The 15,352-nt window shown below is 51.0% G+C and overlaps 1 protein-coding gene across 1 annotated transcript in view; it reads right to left on the bottom strand.

Moving 5' to 3' along the window:
• Positions 1–1,151: 1,151 nt before the first annotated feature.
• Positions 1,152–15,352, bottom strand: part of PLCB2 (phospholipase C beta 2) — a 27,334-nt gene continuing 13,133 nt past the window's right edge. The window contains exons 8-32 of the mRNA XM_007940509.2: positions 12,476–12,576; positions 12,150–12,316; positions 11,912–12,058; positions 11,574–11,731; positions 11,208–11,290; positions 10,871–10,955; positions 9,885–10,047; positions 9,636–9,748; positions 9,399–9,495; positions 8,054–8,138; positions 7,790–7,914; positions 7,133–7,287; positions 6,461–6,625; positions 5,802–5,901; positions 5,218–5,322; positions 4,978–5,075; positions 4,760–4,835; positions 4,480–4,524; positions 4,136–4,355; positions 3,885–4,050; positions 3,587–3,663; positions 3,399–3,494; positions 2,627–2,684; positions 1,665–1,751; positions 1,152–1,355 (exon numbers count right to left, since the gene is read on the bottom strand). Of these exons, the coding sequence (XP_007938700.1) occupies positions 1,152–1,355; positions 1,665–1,751; positions 2,627–2,684; positions 3,399–3,494; positions 3,587–3,663; positions 3,885–4,050; positions 4,136–4,355; positions 4,480–4,524; positions 4,760–4,835; positions 4,978–5,075; positions 5,218–5,322; positions 5,802–5,901; positions 6,461–6,625; positions 7,133–7,287; positions 7,790–7,914; positions 8,054–8,138; positions 9,399–9,495; positions 9,636–9,748; positions 9,885–10,047; positions 10,871–10,955; positions 11,208–11,290; positions 11,574–11,731; positions 11,912–12,058; positions 12,150–12,316; positions 12,476–12,576 (2,976 nt within the window). The remainder of the gene's footprint in view (positions 1,356–1,664; positions 1,752–2,626; positions 2,685–3,398; positions 3,495–3,586; positions 3,664–3,884; positions 4,051–4,135; positions 4,356–4,479; positions 4,525–4,759; positions 4,836–4,977; positions 5,076–5,217; positions 5,323–5,801; positions 5,902–6,460; positions 6,626–7,132; positions 7,288–7,789; positions 7,915–8,053; positions 8,139–9,398; positions 9,496–9,635; positions 9,749–9,884; positions 10,048–10,870; positions 10,956–11,207; positions 11,291–11,573; positions 11,732–11,911; positions 12,059–12,149; positions 12,317–12,475; positions 12,577–15,352) is intronic.

Here is a 15,352-nt window from a genome sequence, read left to right as displayed (position 1 = left end):
TCTGGGTGGGGTGTTCAGGAAAGGGGTGACATAATTTTCCAGTGGTGTGGCATCAGGGCTGACAGAAGGGGAAGTGAGTTTTCTTCAAGCCCAAGGCAGAGCCATTTCACTGGGCTCTGGAAGGACCCTCACCCCAGGTTTAGCTCCCAAAAGTTGTTTCTAGCCCACTTCATCTTTGGGGCACTGTACTTACACACACACACACACACACATACCATTTCTAGCTGTAGAACAGAGACCAGGCTTAGGAAGAAAATATCCAGATAGGATTCTTTAGTAGGAGTAGGGAAGAGAAAAATAAATAAAGCTCACACATTCAGGAGAGAAAATGATGCTGTCCTTATTAGGCAGCCGGAGTAGGGGTGCATGCTAGGACATACCCACCCCACCCCTAGTCCTAGGAGGAGTGAGCTAGTTGGGTGGGACAGTATTCAAAGTGAAGTCTTCCTCGTCCCCACCCCACCCCCAGCCCAGCCCCATGTATCTCAACGGCCTGAGGACCAAACAGCTGAGGCAGCTTTTCCGTGACAGCTATACCATCCCCCATGGGCAGGAGGCAAGGAAAGAGACCTCAGCCTGGATCCTGGGAGCAGCCAGTTCCCAGGAGCGGAGGTAGTTCAGGCTCTGCCTCAGGGAGCTGAGAGCTCCCTGAGAAGGGAGCTAGAAGCCCAGATAAGCTGCTTCCAGTCCAGTAGGGAGGGTTCTGTGCTGCTTGAACCACAGGTGCCAGTTTGGAGTTTCCAGGTGGCCAGGTCCAATCCTCCAGATGAGGAAACTGAGACCAGAGTGGGACACCAGCAGCTGCACCACTAGGAAAGGCAGAGTGGGGTCAGGACCCATTTCCTTCCTCCCAATCCATATTCTTTGCCCTCAACAAATATGTAACGCTTATTCGGAGATAGGGGAAAGGATGGGGAACAGGAAGTTGACTTGGGGAGGACTCATAGGCCTCAAATAGGCCCCTGCCCTGATAGAAGTCATTTCTTGCCTCCTCCTCTAGCCTGGCTGTTGAGAAGGGGGCTCCAGTAGCCAAGGGAGTCCCAGCTTTCTGCAGCCTCGGAGTGTTGGGGCCTTTTCCTACTGGGGGAATGGAGTCATATCCCAGAGAGAGTCTAAACATCCTTGCTGAATGTTCCAGTGGCATGGGGACATCAGAAGTGGCTCTCCTGGGCCTCTGCCTCTTCTGTGAGTGGGTCCTTCTCACTTGGCTCCATGGCAGCCCCACAGGGCCTTTCAGACCTGTCTTCAACCTCAGAAGGAAAGCAGGCTCTGAGGCAAACCCTGACCGATTCCTTCACCTCAGCCTCCAGGCCCTTCATCCTGGCCTCGTACTCTGCCAGCGCCTCCTGCTGGAACTGTGAAGGCAGCGAAGATCACCCTCTGGCTCAGGAGGGACCAGCTGCCCCCACTCCCTGTGCTGGACAGTGGAACAAGGAGATGTCCCTCCCAGGAGGCTAGGGTGGGGAGTATCAGGAACTTCTAAGAAACACGGAGATCTGCAGAGCTGCCGGGAAGGGCCTGGGACCTCATGGGAACCAAAGCCTATGACCCACCCATGAGGAATGAGGGCCCACAACCTCCTGACTGGCAGTTCCTGGAGCAGCACCCCTTTGTACCCTGGAGCTAGGCAGGCCCTACTGGGGGCCAATGTAGTAGTCCACTACCTGCTTTTCCATCTCCTGGATCTGTTTCAGACAGGCCGCCTGCTTCTCCTCCAGCTTTTTCTGGTGCCTCTCTAGGGTCTCTGACATCTGGGTTTAAATGAGAGGCAGGGAGTCAGGACAGCACAGAGAGGCTGAGCTGGACTGGAATCATGGCTATAATGCCAGCTAACCAGTTGTAAGACTTTAGATAAATTCCTTAACCAATCTGAATAGTTTTTTTTTAAAATCTGTAAAATGAAGATAATAGCTTCTGTCTTGCTGGTTTGGGAAAGATTAAATGAGACACTACATGTAAAGTGGGAGCTCTGGTGGCATAGTGCCTAAGGCATTTGACTGCTAACCAGAAAGCTGGTGGTTCAAACCCACCAGCCACTCCTCAGAAGGAAGACTGGGCAATCTACTTCCATAGAGATACTGCCTCAGAAACCCCTGGCGGAGTCACTATGAGTTGGACCCGACTCAAGGGCAGTGAGTTTGGGTTTGGGTTTGACATGTAAAGCACAATGCCTGGCACAAGGGTGGGACTCACTAGATGGTAGCTTTGTTACTACAGTGGCAGAGTTGCTGATGGTATATAATAACAGCTCCCAGAGGAGCTTTAGGGCTTTCCTTCCTCTTCTGACTCCTTGGAGCCTCAGAAAGCAGCCCCCTCACTCCCTCATCACCCACTCACCCCAATTCCATCCTCTACTAGCCAGCTAGCCCATAGCATTTCCATCCAGGACATCTGGCCAGAGACAGACCCCTTCATGCTGGTATCCCTACCTCCACACATAGGCCATAACTCTCAGATAGTCTAGGGGCTTTCCTTCCTCTGCACTGCCTGCTTCTACCCCTAACTACTTGGGCAGTGGTGGCCAGTGCATCTCCTAAGGGCAAATAAGGGCCTGGGGGTCACCCTACCCCTTCTTCTTGGGAGTGTGCATTTGTGTATCTGGGAAGGACACACAGCCCTTACACACCTGCTTGATGATATGCACCACTTCCTGGATGTGGGAGTTGTTAATCTCTCTCTTCAACCTGTTGGAGTAATGGAGCTTCAGAAAGGCCAGGAAGCCCCTAGGGGGATTACGTGAGAGTTGTTGTTGTTGTTGTTATGTGCCATCAAGTCCGCCTGACTCATAGCAGCCCCTCCTTGGGTTTCCGGGGCGGTATCACTACAGAAGTAGGATTGCCCAACCTTCCTTCTGAGGAGTGGCTGGTGGGTTTGAACCACTAGCCTTCTGGTTAGCAGTCAAGTGCCTTAGGCACTATGCTACCAGAGCTCCTAGGTGAGAGTAGGCCTCCTGAAAGTAGGCAAGATGGGAATTCCATCATAGGAGCAGGAACCAGCCCCAGCCGGAGGGGTAAGCATGAGGGCCCAAGGAGGATGGGGGGAGGCAATGGGAGCCTTGGGGGCCCTCTGAGGGAATGGCTTCCTCACTTAAAATACACTGACCTTCAAGGCTTAGGTGGGAAGCAGAGCTGCCAAAGTGGACAGCCTCCTATTCCAACAGTGACCTTTCTCTTTGCATGGCTAATTTTTCCTCAGATGCACCTCTCTACTCAAATAGTGTTAGTATCTGTGTTTTGCCCTAGGAGGAAATTCTCTGACCATGCAAGAGCCAGGAAAGAGACACATCTCTGGGAAGAGAGTCAGGATCCACTTGCGGGGTGACCCCTTTCCACCTGGAGGGGGCATGTGCTCAGCACTGGACTTGGCCTTTGAGTCCTGGGCCTCCTCCAAGTGTTCACCTCTCCTGGGCCATCTTGTCGGTGGTGACCTTGATCATGGCCTGGGTCCGCTCCAGCCTCTTGGCCTCCAGCTTTTTCTTCATTTCTTTGGTGTCACTGCAGAGACACAGGCATCAAGGAGATGTTTTGTGGAGCCTGAGTCCTTGCTGGGAGGTAAGAGTTCGGCTTGGGAGGGAAGGCAGTCATACTTCTCCGAGGTCTCCTTAAGGGCCTTCAGTTCTGCAGCATGCTTCTCCCGAGCCAGGTCTAGTATCTTGACAATTTGCTGAGGAGAGGGAGGCGGGGCTTAGCGAGAAGCCCTTTGTTGTGCGGAACGTGTAAGGTTGGTCAGGGCTCTAAAGGCCCCTCGTATGCTCCTTGGGCCCCCATGCGTACCCTCGGTCTGGTTCCCTCGCCTATGATGGATTTCCCATTTTGGGTTGGCTGTCTTGGAGGAAGGGGAGGGGGGGAAGGGCGGGGAACTGTCTCAGGGCCCGGCCCCGGCACCTCTGCCACGTTCTGCTGCTTGCGCTTCAGGACGCACTCGTACTGCTCTTCGCCCTGCTGCAGCAGCTCTAACTCCAGCTTCTCTTTCAGCTCTCGCACACGCGTGTCTGCGCCCTCGGGGCCCTCACCCGGCGCGGCCTTGGCGGCCTCCTCGCCGGGCAGGGTTCTGCGAAGGCCATGTGGGGACAGGCCCTGAGCCCTGGCCTCCCGCGCCCACGCGACAGAGGGCAGGGCGCCAGCCGCACAGTTACCTCTTCTTGCGGGAGCCCTTGCCTGGGCCGAGCTTGCGGCCGCCGCCCCCGCCGCCCTGCGGCCCGAGCCCGGCCAGCTGCCCGGCGCCCCGCTGCAGCAGCTCCTCCCAGCGCCGCGCGCCGCGCCGCTCCAGCTCCTGTAGCTCTTTCTCGTGCCGACGTTGCAGCTTCACGATGCCCTTCAACTCCTGCAACTCCTCCAGGCTGGCGGTCTGCGGCTCTGCGGAACCAGTGTGAGTGCGCTGCCGCCACTGGGTCGCCTCTCCCCGCACCCTGTCACCCCCAGGAACGCCAGCCCCACCCCAGGCTCATGACCAAGATCCCCGAGACTCAGTAGGCCTTACCCACGACTTCTTTCGAGGTCTCCTCCCTGGCCCTGGTCCCAGCCGCTACAAGAGCCACAGGATGAGCTGATGGTATCCTGGGGACCCCTTTGACTAAGCTTCCTGTCCTCTGGGGATCGTAGTATCAGCCCCTTGCAGTGCATTTACCCAGCTCTGTGACTTCAGACACAGCCCTTCCCTCCCAAGTGAAAGGCTTAGATCTTAAAAAGCTGCTGCCAGGCCTGCATGTGCAGACAGGGTGGAGGCCCTACCAGTGGGTAGAAGGACCTGAAGTTCATACCTGCTGACCCGTTGCTGGTTGGAGCTGATGCCCCGTTGACCTGACCAGCAACTGGATTCCTGGGTGGGAAGGGCTTCTGTGTAGGGAGAGCAGGTTAAGAAGGTGACTCTAACAGTCCTGCCCTTTGTCTCAGAGCCAGGGGCTCTGTCCCTCCCCATCTTCCCACAGAGAGGGCAAAGATCCTGTGGGCCCCTGGCAGTGGTCCAGGCAACACAGACCTCAGGCAGACCTCCTCCCATGGCCTCCTTGAGCTTCACAGACTTCTTATCATGGGCGCTGAAGAACTTGATGGGGTTGGCGAGGGCCACAGTGAGATCTGGGTATATAGGGGCATCATGGGCCTGGTATGGAGACTATCTGGAAGCCTCCTCCTGGCCTCACCTCCCCCTTCCTGGAGGTTGGTTTGGGCTTGGGGAAGGGGGCAACCTGGAGCTCCCAGCATGCCATGGGCCACCTACCTGCCCAGGTGTCAGGTACGTAGTCCTTCATCTCCAGGAAGACGAAGAGTGCAGGCATAGTAAGGGGCATGTTGCTCTCACTGTGCAGGCACAGATGATGATATCCTGGTGAGCATGATGGGGTGGGGATAAGTCACAGCCCATTCCCACCTAGCACTGCACATGGGCAGAGCCACCAGCATTTAAGCCTTCTAAGTACTGGTCTGCACCTTCCTGAGGTTATTTGGCCTCTTTGAGATGGTTTCTTCATCTGTGAAATGAGGATAATAATGTCCACCTCATGTGGTTATTGCAGAATTCAGTGAGAATGTGTTATAAGCCCTTAGGGCACTGTAAGTGCCAATAAATGTCAGCTACTTGGGCAACTGCTCCAGCAGTTCCAAAACATTAGACTTTCCTGTTAGGTGAATCCAGTCCCCACCTCTGTCAGTTTCCTAGAGAGGCTGTTCCTGCCTTAGCCCTTATGGCTGATAACCTGAGGGTCTTAGGTAAGGTCTCAGGGTCCCCACAATCTGCACCAGCTTCTGATGCTGGCCTTGGTCTCAGATGCCCAGGGGACAGCAAGGGAGGACCCCTCTCCTTACCAGAGTTCAATGCATTGATGGGGATAATGCGGTGTCCAAGAAACTTGTTGTTTTCTTCCATCACAGCCACCCTGAGGGAGGCCAGCTCAGGCATCATGATCTGGGGAGGGTTTGGGACAGGACAGGCTAGGGAAGGGAGAGGGGAGCCAAGCTGCCCCCTCCCTGGCCCCAGAAGTCTAAGGGTAAGTATGAGAACATGGCAGGTGTTGCCAGTTTACTGAGGACTGACAGAGGGCAAACTCTAAGTCATATACATAGACATCCTCATAGCTCATGCCATGGCTGGTCTCCACAGCGAAGGACTGAATATGCAGCCCAGGGCTCACGAGGCTCTGGTGCAGGCAGCCCTTGGCAGCTTCGGCAACAGGTATCCGGTGGGAGCAAAAGACCCCCATGATCTGATGGGGCCCTGCACCCTGGGCTGGGAGTTCACAATTCTATCTCTAATCCTAACTTGCACACGCATGCACATGCATGTACATACACAAAGCCTGCCTACCAAGTAAACTTCTGTAAATTTTGTTTTTGTTCTCTTAAAACTTGGAGAGGTGCCAGGAGGAGGAGGAGGCTCAAGGAACTCCCTTTATTTCCTCCTTTCTATGAGTAGAAGCCAAGACCTAGGGACACACCTGTGCCCCTGCTCTACCCTAGCCCCCCACCTTCTCAAAGACAAAGGGCTCCTCTTTCCAGACAGGATTGATGGAGTTGGGACTGGGTGATAGCTTGGTGCGATAACGCCTCTTGGGATCCCCAGGAAGGCCGAACAGCTCCACTTCCACGTAGGTTCGCACACTGCGATCCGACAGAAACTGCCCGGATATCACCTGTGGGTGGGGCCCATGGAGTTAGTACCCCAATCCAGACTCTGTCCCAAGCAGGGGTCTCTAGCTTCCCATAGCTGAAGTATCCATTCTTGGGTATTGTGAGGCATCCCAGAAGTGGTGTGGCTCAGGGGTTACAGCTAAGTCCTGGCATCCAGGGTGCTTCCAGCATTGAGGAAGAGCTGCAGCCCTCCCACCTCCCTCCCCAAGCAAGAGAGGGACAACACCCTCTCCTGAGGCCCAGGGTTCTGCTGCCCCATTCTGCCCACTCCACTTCCCCTCCCCCACCCCAGCATCAGCCCTTCCCCTTGGTTTCCATGGGGACCAAGAGGCAGCCTCCAGTGCTGAGGAGGAGGCAGTTTCCAAGGCAACTTGCTACTGCACGAACTGGCTGGGGCTGAAGTTTTCGGGATATCAGGGGAGGGGGTTGGGAGTGGAGGAGTGAGTCTCCTGCATTCCTATCCTCAAGACCCCAGCCCTCCCAGCCACTGTTTTGCCTCTGGCTCTTGCCGTAATGGACAGAGTAGTAGCGACCACCACGTCGATGCGATCCACCGAGAAGGGGTTGAACTGCTTGTCCTGCCGGCGCATGAACTCATGCTTGAGGAGGTAGCCACTCTGCCCATTGAACTCAAACAGTGCCATATTCTGCTGCATGGGCAGGTCTAGGGGGACAAGGGCACTCGGTGAGGAAGGCCCGGCCTGGGGTCCGCACCCAGCTTCTACTTCCTATGCTTCCCAGCTTCACTTGTCTTGTCAGTGGGGAGGTGGGGTGGATTGTGAGAGTGAGAGTTTCCCATGTCCTAGCCTGATCCTTAGGGTGTCTCATCTCCCAGGATGGGCCCACAATCGGAAGTCAGCAGACAGCAAACCTATGACCAGACTACAAGCTCACAGTGGGAGCTGAGGCAGATAGAACAGGTCATCCTGCAGACACAGAGCATCCAGACCCACGCCAGCACTTTGGCATCTTCACATACATACTCATAAGTGTGCAATCATGTAGGTGCAAGCTAATGCATTTATACTTCGAAACATTCACACATGGGTGTGCTCCCTGAGCCTTAAGCAAGCATCAGGGTTCCCTAGTCTGTTTTAAAGACCTCTCAGGGATGGGGTGAAGGTGAGAAGGGCCACCTAGGCTCTCAAGGGCCTAGGTATACTCACCCATTGTCTGGAAGTTGAGGGCGACCATCTGGCAACCGGCGTTCCAGAACATCTGGGGCATGTAGTTGGAGGAGTCCACACGGGTGCCCTTGGGGTAAATGCGGCTCATCTGGCGCTTGTTGTAGCTACCTCAGAGTTTAGGAGCCCGGCCCCAGGCCGCTTGCACCAAAAGGACCCATCAGCTCACCCAGAGAACCCTGTCCCCAGGCCTCCCCACCATTCCACCCCAACCAGACACCCTGGCTACAGAGGCTTTAAGGATACTCCACAAACTGCACCGAGGCCTTGGAGAGCAAGTCATAAGCCTTGAGCTCGGTGAAGGAGGAGATGACATAACTGCGGTTCTTCTCTGTGTAGGGGAGGAACACAGGGCATCCACATCGGGCACTCCCCTCCCTAGCCCTGCTCTGTCCTTTGGGTCAGCTCCTTCCAGCCTAGGGATGCCTCCCACCCAGCATTCCCATGGAAGCCTGAGGGTTTAGGGGGCCCAACCCCTGGGGGAGGGAGGATGTATGGATCTGTGCGGATAACAGTGCGCAATGTGGGTAAAGGCATCCATGGATATGCCCAGGAGCAGAGCACATGCCGTGGTCCCAGAGAATGAGGGGTGTGTGCCAATGAGGGTGTGGAAAACAAGCTGAGGATGTTCCCAGGGAGTTGGGATGTGTCCAGAGGATCAGGTCCATGCTGTGAACTTGCATGCACAGTGTGAGCACGCACTGTGATGTGCATGCAAGCTATAATTGAACACATGGGGTGGGAAGTACACACCAAGTGTAGTATATTCTGTGGGTGTACACAGATGAGGGTACAGACTGAGGGTGCAGAGATGAGAGGGCATTGTCGTAGAGATCCAGCTGTGCAGAAGTATACACAGAAAAGTATACATGTTGAAAATATATACAGGTAATGAGAGCAATGCACTGTATGTGTCCTGAAACAATAAATATAAATAGCATGGGTGTGCACAGAAGGTGGAGATCTGATGGTGTAATGGTTAAAGCATTTGGCTGCTAACCGAAAGGTTGGTGGTTCAAACTCACCAGCCACTCTGTGGGAGAAAGATAAGGCTGTCTGCCTCTGTAAAGATTTACAGCCTTGGAAACCTTACGGGTAGTTCTACTCTGTCCTAAAGAGTCACTATGAGTCAGATTTGGCTCAGTGGCAGTGGGTTTGATTTTGGTGCACAAAAGGGTACAGAAAAGCAGATGTGTCTGGCTGTCTTCTCTGTCTTCCACCCCCTTCCAGGAAGTCTTACCCCTTGGATCAGGGCTTCTAGACTTGGGCCAGCCCAGGGCACAATTCAGCCTTGAGATGGCAGAGTTGGTGACCTCCACAGGAGGCTGCAGGAGTCCCAGGCTAGCTCGGCTGAGATGGCCTGTCATAAACCACCTGCTTGTTGCCAACACACTCCAGAACATTCCTCTTGGTGCCAAGTCCCTCTGTACAGTGCTGGGAAACTAACTGGGAGCCACTGACACTTAAATAAGCCCTTTGCTTGATTCTTCCTGGTATTTGTACACAGGATCCTGAGACCAAATTGCTCCTGGTGTCAGAACACACTTCAGCCGCCCAGCATTACTACAACTACCACTCCACGCTAACTTACGGGCAGAGTACTCAAAGGAGATGAACTTGGTGGGCTGGATGTAATTGACTAAGCTGGACATCTCCTCATAAGCTGTCACTTCCAGGCCTGCTGTGCCCTGAGGAAGAGGGAGGAGGGTGGAAAGAGAAGAGTACAGAGCCCAGGAGACCAGCTCCATCTATCCCACCTCCCCACCCTGTATGCCAGAGGCCTCTGCAGTAGAGGACAGGGAAAGACCGCTGGACTGTCCTCACATACCTCATCTGACTGCATCTTCTTTATCTCCTCTTCATCCAGGCTTCCAGACTCCTCCTCCTCTTCCTCTCCCATTTCTTCCTCTTCCAGGTCAGCTCCTTCCTCACCAGTCCACACTGTAACACACAACTCGGTCAATTTGGGGGACAGGGTAGGACTTCCACATCAGGTTGGCTCCCTGTGAGGTCTCCTCTAGGCCCAGCCTCCTCTCCTATTCCAGACCCCCACTCGTCTTCCTTTAGGTTGATTTACCTGTGTCCTCACCCATGGGGACTTTGGGTGGGCAGCTGTCTTCAGTCTCCCCACCAGGCTCATTGCTAGGGGATATTGCACCAGAAAACTGGTTTTTCTTGTTCTTGATGAGGATTTTTCCTTGGAGGTCCTCAGGGCTAGGCAAAGGGGTGCCTGGTTTTAGCTATGGGAGGGGAGAGAAGGTAAGCACCATCTCCTCACCTTTAAGGTGTAACCTAAACTCATTCACACCAAGCCATGCTGTACCATCCTCCTGCCTACTTCTATAGCCTCATCACTCCTCACTCCCCCTTCATATACTAAACTCCTACCTGACTGAACTTAATCCAGTTTTTCAAACAGTGATATTGTCTCTTACTTATAGATGCTGTTCCTTCTGTCCACAATACTCTTTCCCCACTCTCACCTAAATGAATCTGATTTCTCCTTCAGGTTTCAGTTTAGCCATCACTTCCTCCAGAAAGCCTCCCCTAAGTCCCTAAAACCAGGTTGTTGTTGTTGTTGTTGTTATGTGCCGTCGAGTCAAACCCGACTCATAGCGACCCCTCCTTGGGTTTCCGAGGCAGTATCACTACGGAAGTAGGATTGCCCAACCTTCCTTCCGAGGAGTGGCTGGTGGGTTTGAACCGCCAGCCCTCTGGTTAGCAGGCAAGTGTCTTAGCCACTATGCTACCAGAGCTCCCAAAACCAGGTTAGGACTCCCCAAGTACTCCCATAACAATCACTAGGTTGTAGTGGCCTAGTTCCTTGTCTATCTTCCCACTAGAGTATAAGCAACCTGAGGACAAAGACTACATTTTGGTCACCAGTGTACCCCCAAAGTCCAGTACAGTGCCTGACACATGGTAGATGACAAGATCCCAGGCCCCCAACCCTCCCAAAGGAACCCTAGCATCCTCTGGGCACATCTCCCTCTATAATCTCACATTCACCCCGCCCCAGGTTCCTAGGCCCAGATGCCCCACAGAGAAGTCCCCTCCACTCACCGGGAACTTTTCCAAGGGCTCTGTGAGCAGCATATCTCCAAATATCATCCGGCAGTACTCGGCCATCTTAGCCTGTTGGCGGGGTCTGCAGAGAGTGGGGTTGGGGGTTCAGCAGCTTAGCCCTAACGTTTTTCCATCCTTTGTGCCCTTAATAACCTAAACCAGGGGCTCAGGAGGTCAGGGAGGCAGGGACACAGGTCAGAGATCTCAAGGGTCCCAAAGAGATTATTTAAGAACTGGGAGAGAACTAGAGGGGATGATCAGAGGCTGGGACCAGTTGGGGAGAGGACAGGTGCAGGCAAGAAACTCCCCAGGCTGAATGGATCTAAGTACATACGAGTCCACATGGTTTTCAAATGACAGGATGACAGGATAAGGGGAAGTCTTAAAGGCACTTTCTGCAATAGCTTCAATAGCTTCCTGGAGAAGGAGGGACTCAGTGGAGATGAGGTCAGTGCTCCAAGCTTCCCTCCTGATGGCACCTTTACCCATTCTTCAGCTTTAATGCACACACATAACTGGATGGCCATTGTTGCCCATCCACTGATGGCCAACCCCTCTGGTCCCTGTCTAGTCCCCACACTAATTCTAAACCATCCAGTCATTCCTCTCCTCTAGCCTCCCTCCACTGCCCCCAAAAGTTTCTGGCCCAAGGCCCTTCCTAGCACCATCCTACCAGCCTCCTCCATACCCCAAGTCTCACCTTGAAGAAGATATCTGTAGTCATGGTGAAGCCATGGGTGATAATGGGCTCCTCATCTGGGGGCTTCCCTTTCCAGCAGTCCAGCTCCACACAGCGGCAGCCAGACAGCAGCACCTGCCGGTACATCTCAGCCGAGGAAAGGCCTGAGAACTGGCTACCTGCACCAGAAGAAGGAGCAGCAGCATCACTCAAGGGCAGCCCAGATCTCCCCTACCCCTCCATCCCAGTCTGTCCTGTTGACAGGGTCAGCAGCATGTAGGCAACCCCTGCTGAGGATTCTGAGACTAGGAGCAGCCCTCACAAAAGGAGAAGTCAGAAATGAAGTTGCCAGCGTCTACCTGTCAGGTACGTGTTGTGTGAAGAGTTGATGAAGTAATGATTGAGGGGTTGTGTCATGTCTTGGTGAAGGAGCAGCTTGTCCTGGGCCAGCACACTGTTCTCTGGCCCAGAGAGAAACCAGACCATGCCCTCAGGTGACAGCTGACCTGGAGAACAGGGTATATATGTCAGGGCTGTGGCCCAGGCTGCCAGGGCAGGACAAGACCACGGTGGGTAAGGGGTTCCTTTAGTTCTCACCCCTCTGCACATTGATGCCACTGGGCTCATACTTGTCAATGAGGCCCTGCACCTGGTCAGGCCGTGCTAGTGGGAACAGCAGGGAGTTGAGCCGTGGGTCCCGCTGTTTCTGGTTGATGAATTTGGTCAGGTGCTCCTTGGTCATGTAGGGTTTGGCCTTGGCATGGCTGCAGATCAGAGGGAGGAGCACAGGTCTGCATTCACCGGACCTAGGGGCTCGATGCCCTTCTCTGGTGGAGTCTCTTGATTCCCAGCACAGGAGATGGGAGGAAGAGATTGCTAGCCACCACCCCTTCCCCATGCCAAGCACAGCCCAAGAAGCTCACTAGGAAGTGAAAATCTCATCTATTTCTGGCCGAGGACAGAGGCTCATGAGGAAACTCTTGTAGACGGATTCTGGGAAGTCCTCAGGATTAATGGCATCATTCTGGGGAATAGAAAGTCATCTTATCATTTCTGTCCTTATCGCCTCAGTGCTAAAAACCACAGCCCTGGGAGAGGGGGCCTGGTCAGAGGGAGGGCTCAGGGCAGAGGGCTCAAGTCTGGTCAGAGGAGCATCAAGGAGACCTTGAGCATCCACTTTTCAAAGCTCTGATTACTGAGCAAAGAGTATGCTTAGCTGGTTTGTTTTGCCTTTGAATTTGGACAATAACTAGTCTTTTGCCGGGGGCAGGATTTGAAGTAAAAATGACCAGAACAAAGAGGAAAGATGCCAGAATTAAGTAGTGGTGCTTGCCAGGGCAGTGGCTTATCTATCTATCTATCTATCTATTTATTTTTAAGTGGAGGACAAATTACCAAAAAGGAGCTATCTGAATGTCAGCTATATGCACCTAACAATAGAGCCCCAAATTACATGAAGCAAAAACTTACAGAATTGAAGGGAGAAATAGACAATTTGATACTAATAGTTGTAGATGTCAGTACCCTACTTTCAATAATGGATCGACCAACTTGGCAGAAAAATCAATAAGGAAATAAAGGACTGAAACAACACTATAAACTAACTAGACCTGATAGAAATCTATGGAACACTCCATGCAACAACAGCCGAATACGTGTTCTTCTCCAGTGTACATGCAATGTTCTCCAAGACAGATCATATGTTAGGCCACAAAATATACTCAATAAATTTATAAGACTAAAATAATACAAAATATGTTCTCTGGTCATGATATACTGAAATAAGAAATCAATACTGGAAGGAAAGTTGATAAATTTACAAATATGTAGAAATTAAATAATGGGTCAAAGAAGAAATCACAAAGAAAATTAGAAAATACTTTGAAATGAAGTGAATGGCAAGCTCAACCTATCAAAACTTATGGGATACAGCTAAACCAGGACTTGCAAGGAAACATAGCTGTGAATGCTTACATTTTTTATGCCTATTTTTTTTTTTAAAGAAAGATCTTGAATCCATAATCTCATCGTCTACCTTAAGAAACTAGAAACAGAAGAGCAAACTAAACCCAAAGCAAGCAGAAGGAAAGAGATAATGAAGACTTGTTATTGTTGTGTGCCGTCAAGTCAGACCCGACTCATAGCGACCCCTCCTTGGGTTTCCGAGGCATATCACTACGGAAGTAGATTGCCCAACCTTCCTTCCGAGGAGTGGCTGGTGGATTTGAACCACCAGCCTTCTGGTTAGTAGTCAAGTGCCTTAGGCACTATGCTACCAGAGCTCCTTAATAAAGACTAGAGAGATATAATTAAAATAGAGACTGGAAAAGCAATAGAGAAAAGCAATGAAACCAAAAAGTGACCTTTCTAAAAAATAAACAAAATCGACAAAGCTTTAGCTAGACTGACCAAGAGAGAAGTCTTAAATTAATAAAATCAGGAGTGAAAGAGGGAATATTACTATCAACCTTATAGAAATTAAAAGGATTATAAGGGAGCACTATGAATAATTGTATACCAACAAATTAGATAATTTAGATGAAATGGACAAATTTCTAGAAAGACACAGACTACCGAAACTAACTCAGAAGAAGTAGAAAATCTAAAATCTAATTAGAGTTCTAATAAGTAAAGAGATGAATTAGTAATTTAAGAACTTTCCACAAATAAAAGCCCAGGTCCAAATGTCTTCATATCAGTTAACCCAAACATTGAAGGAAGAACTAACATGAATCCTTCATAAACGCTTAAAAAAAGAGAGAGAGAGAGAGATAACAAGGAACAGTTCCCAATTCATTCTATAAGACCAGTATTAGCCTGATACCAAAACTACACAACAACATCATAAGAAAAGAAAATTATGGATGAATATCCCTTATGAATATAGACACAAAAATTCTAAACAAAACATAAACAAATGGAATGCAAAACTCTATTAAAACCATTAACCAATTAACCAATAACCAATAAACCAATTAACCAATAACCAGGATTATACACCAAGGATTATACACCATGACCAAGTGGAATTTATCCTAGAAATTCAAGGTTGGTGAAAGATTGAATGTTTCTCCCACTAAGACAGGAACACAATGAGGATGTCTTCTCTTGCCATGTCTATTCAACAGTGTGCTGAAGGTTCTAGATATGACAGTTCATCAAGGAAAACAAATAAAAGGCACACAGATTAAAAAGGAAGAAATAAAATTATCTCTATTTATGGATAACATGATCTTGCACATATAATATTCTAACAAATCTGCAAAAATCTATTAGAACTAATGAATGAGATCAGCAAGGTGCAGGATACAAGTGCAGTATATAAGAATCAATTGTATTTCTATACACTAGCAATGAATGACTTGAGAATGAAATTAAGAAAATAATTCTATTTAAAATAGCACCACACAGAGTAGAACACTTAAGAATAACTTAAAGAGTTTCTTGAGTGGAGTTCCAGCAAGATGGCGGACTAGGCAGAAGGACTGCACAGACCCTCTTCAACAAAGAAAAGGGAAACCAATTAACAGACACAGAAGATAATCTTGGACCCCTGAGCCTTGAAGGGAAAGATACAAAAGTGGACTAAACCCCAACTAGCAGAAGAATTTGCATAAAAATACCAAAAAAGGAGACACACCAAAAAAGGAGACACACAAAAAAAGGAGACACACGGAGCTGCGGTCTGGCAGTGACAGACGGCTTGGAGATTCCCAAGTGGTGGTAGGACCTAAGAATTAACCTAAAAATCACCCTGCTAGCCAGGGACTGCATGGAGGACTGTGCACGGTGGCTGGGGA

Source organism: Orycteropus afer, unplaced genomic scaffold, assembly GCF_000298275.1.
Source record: "Orycteropus afer afer isolate SDZICR_OR568_19922 unplaced genomic scaffold, OryAfe1.0 scaffold00068, whole genome shotgun sequence".
NCBI classification, from domain to species: Eukaryota; Metazoa; Chordata; class Mammalia; order Tubulidentata; family Orycteropodidae; genus Orycteropus; species Orycteropus afer.
The sequence above is the reverse complement of the archived record's forward strand: the minus strand, read 5'-3'. Positions and strand labels throughout refer to the sequence as shown.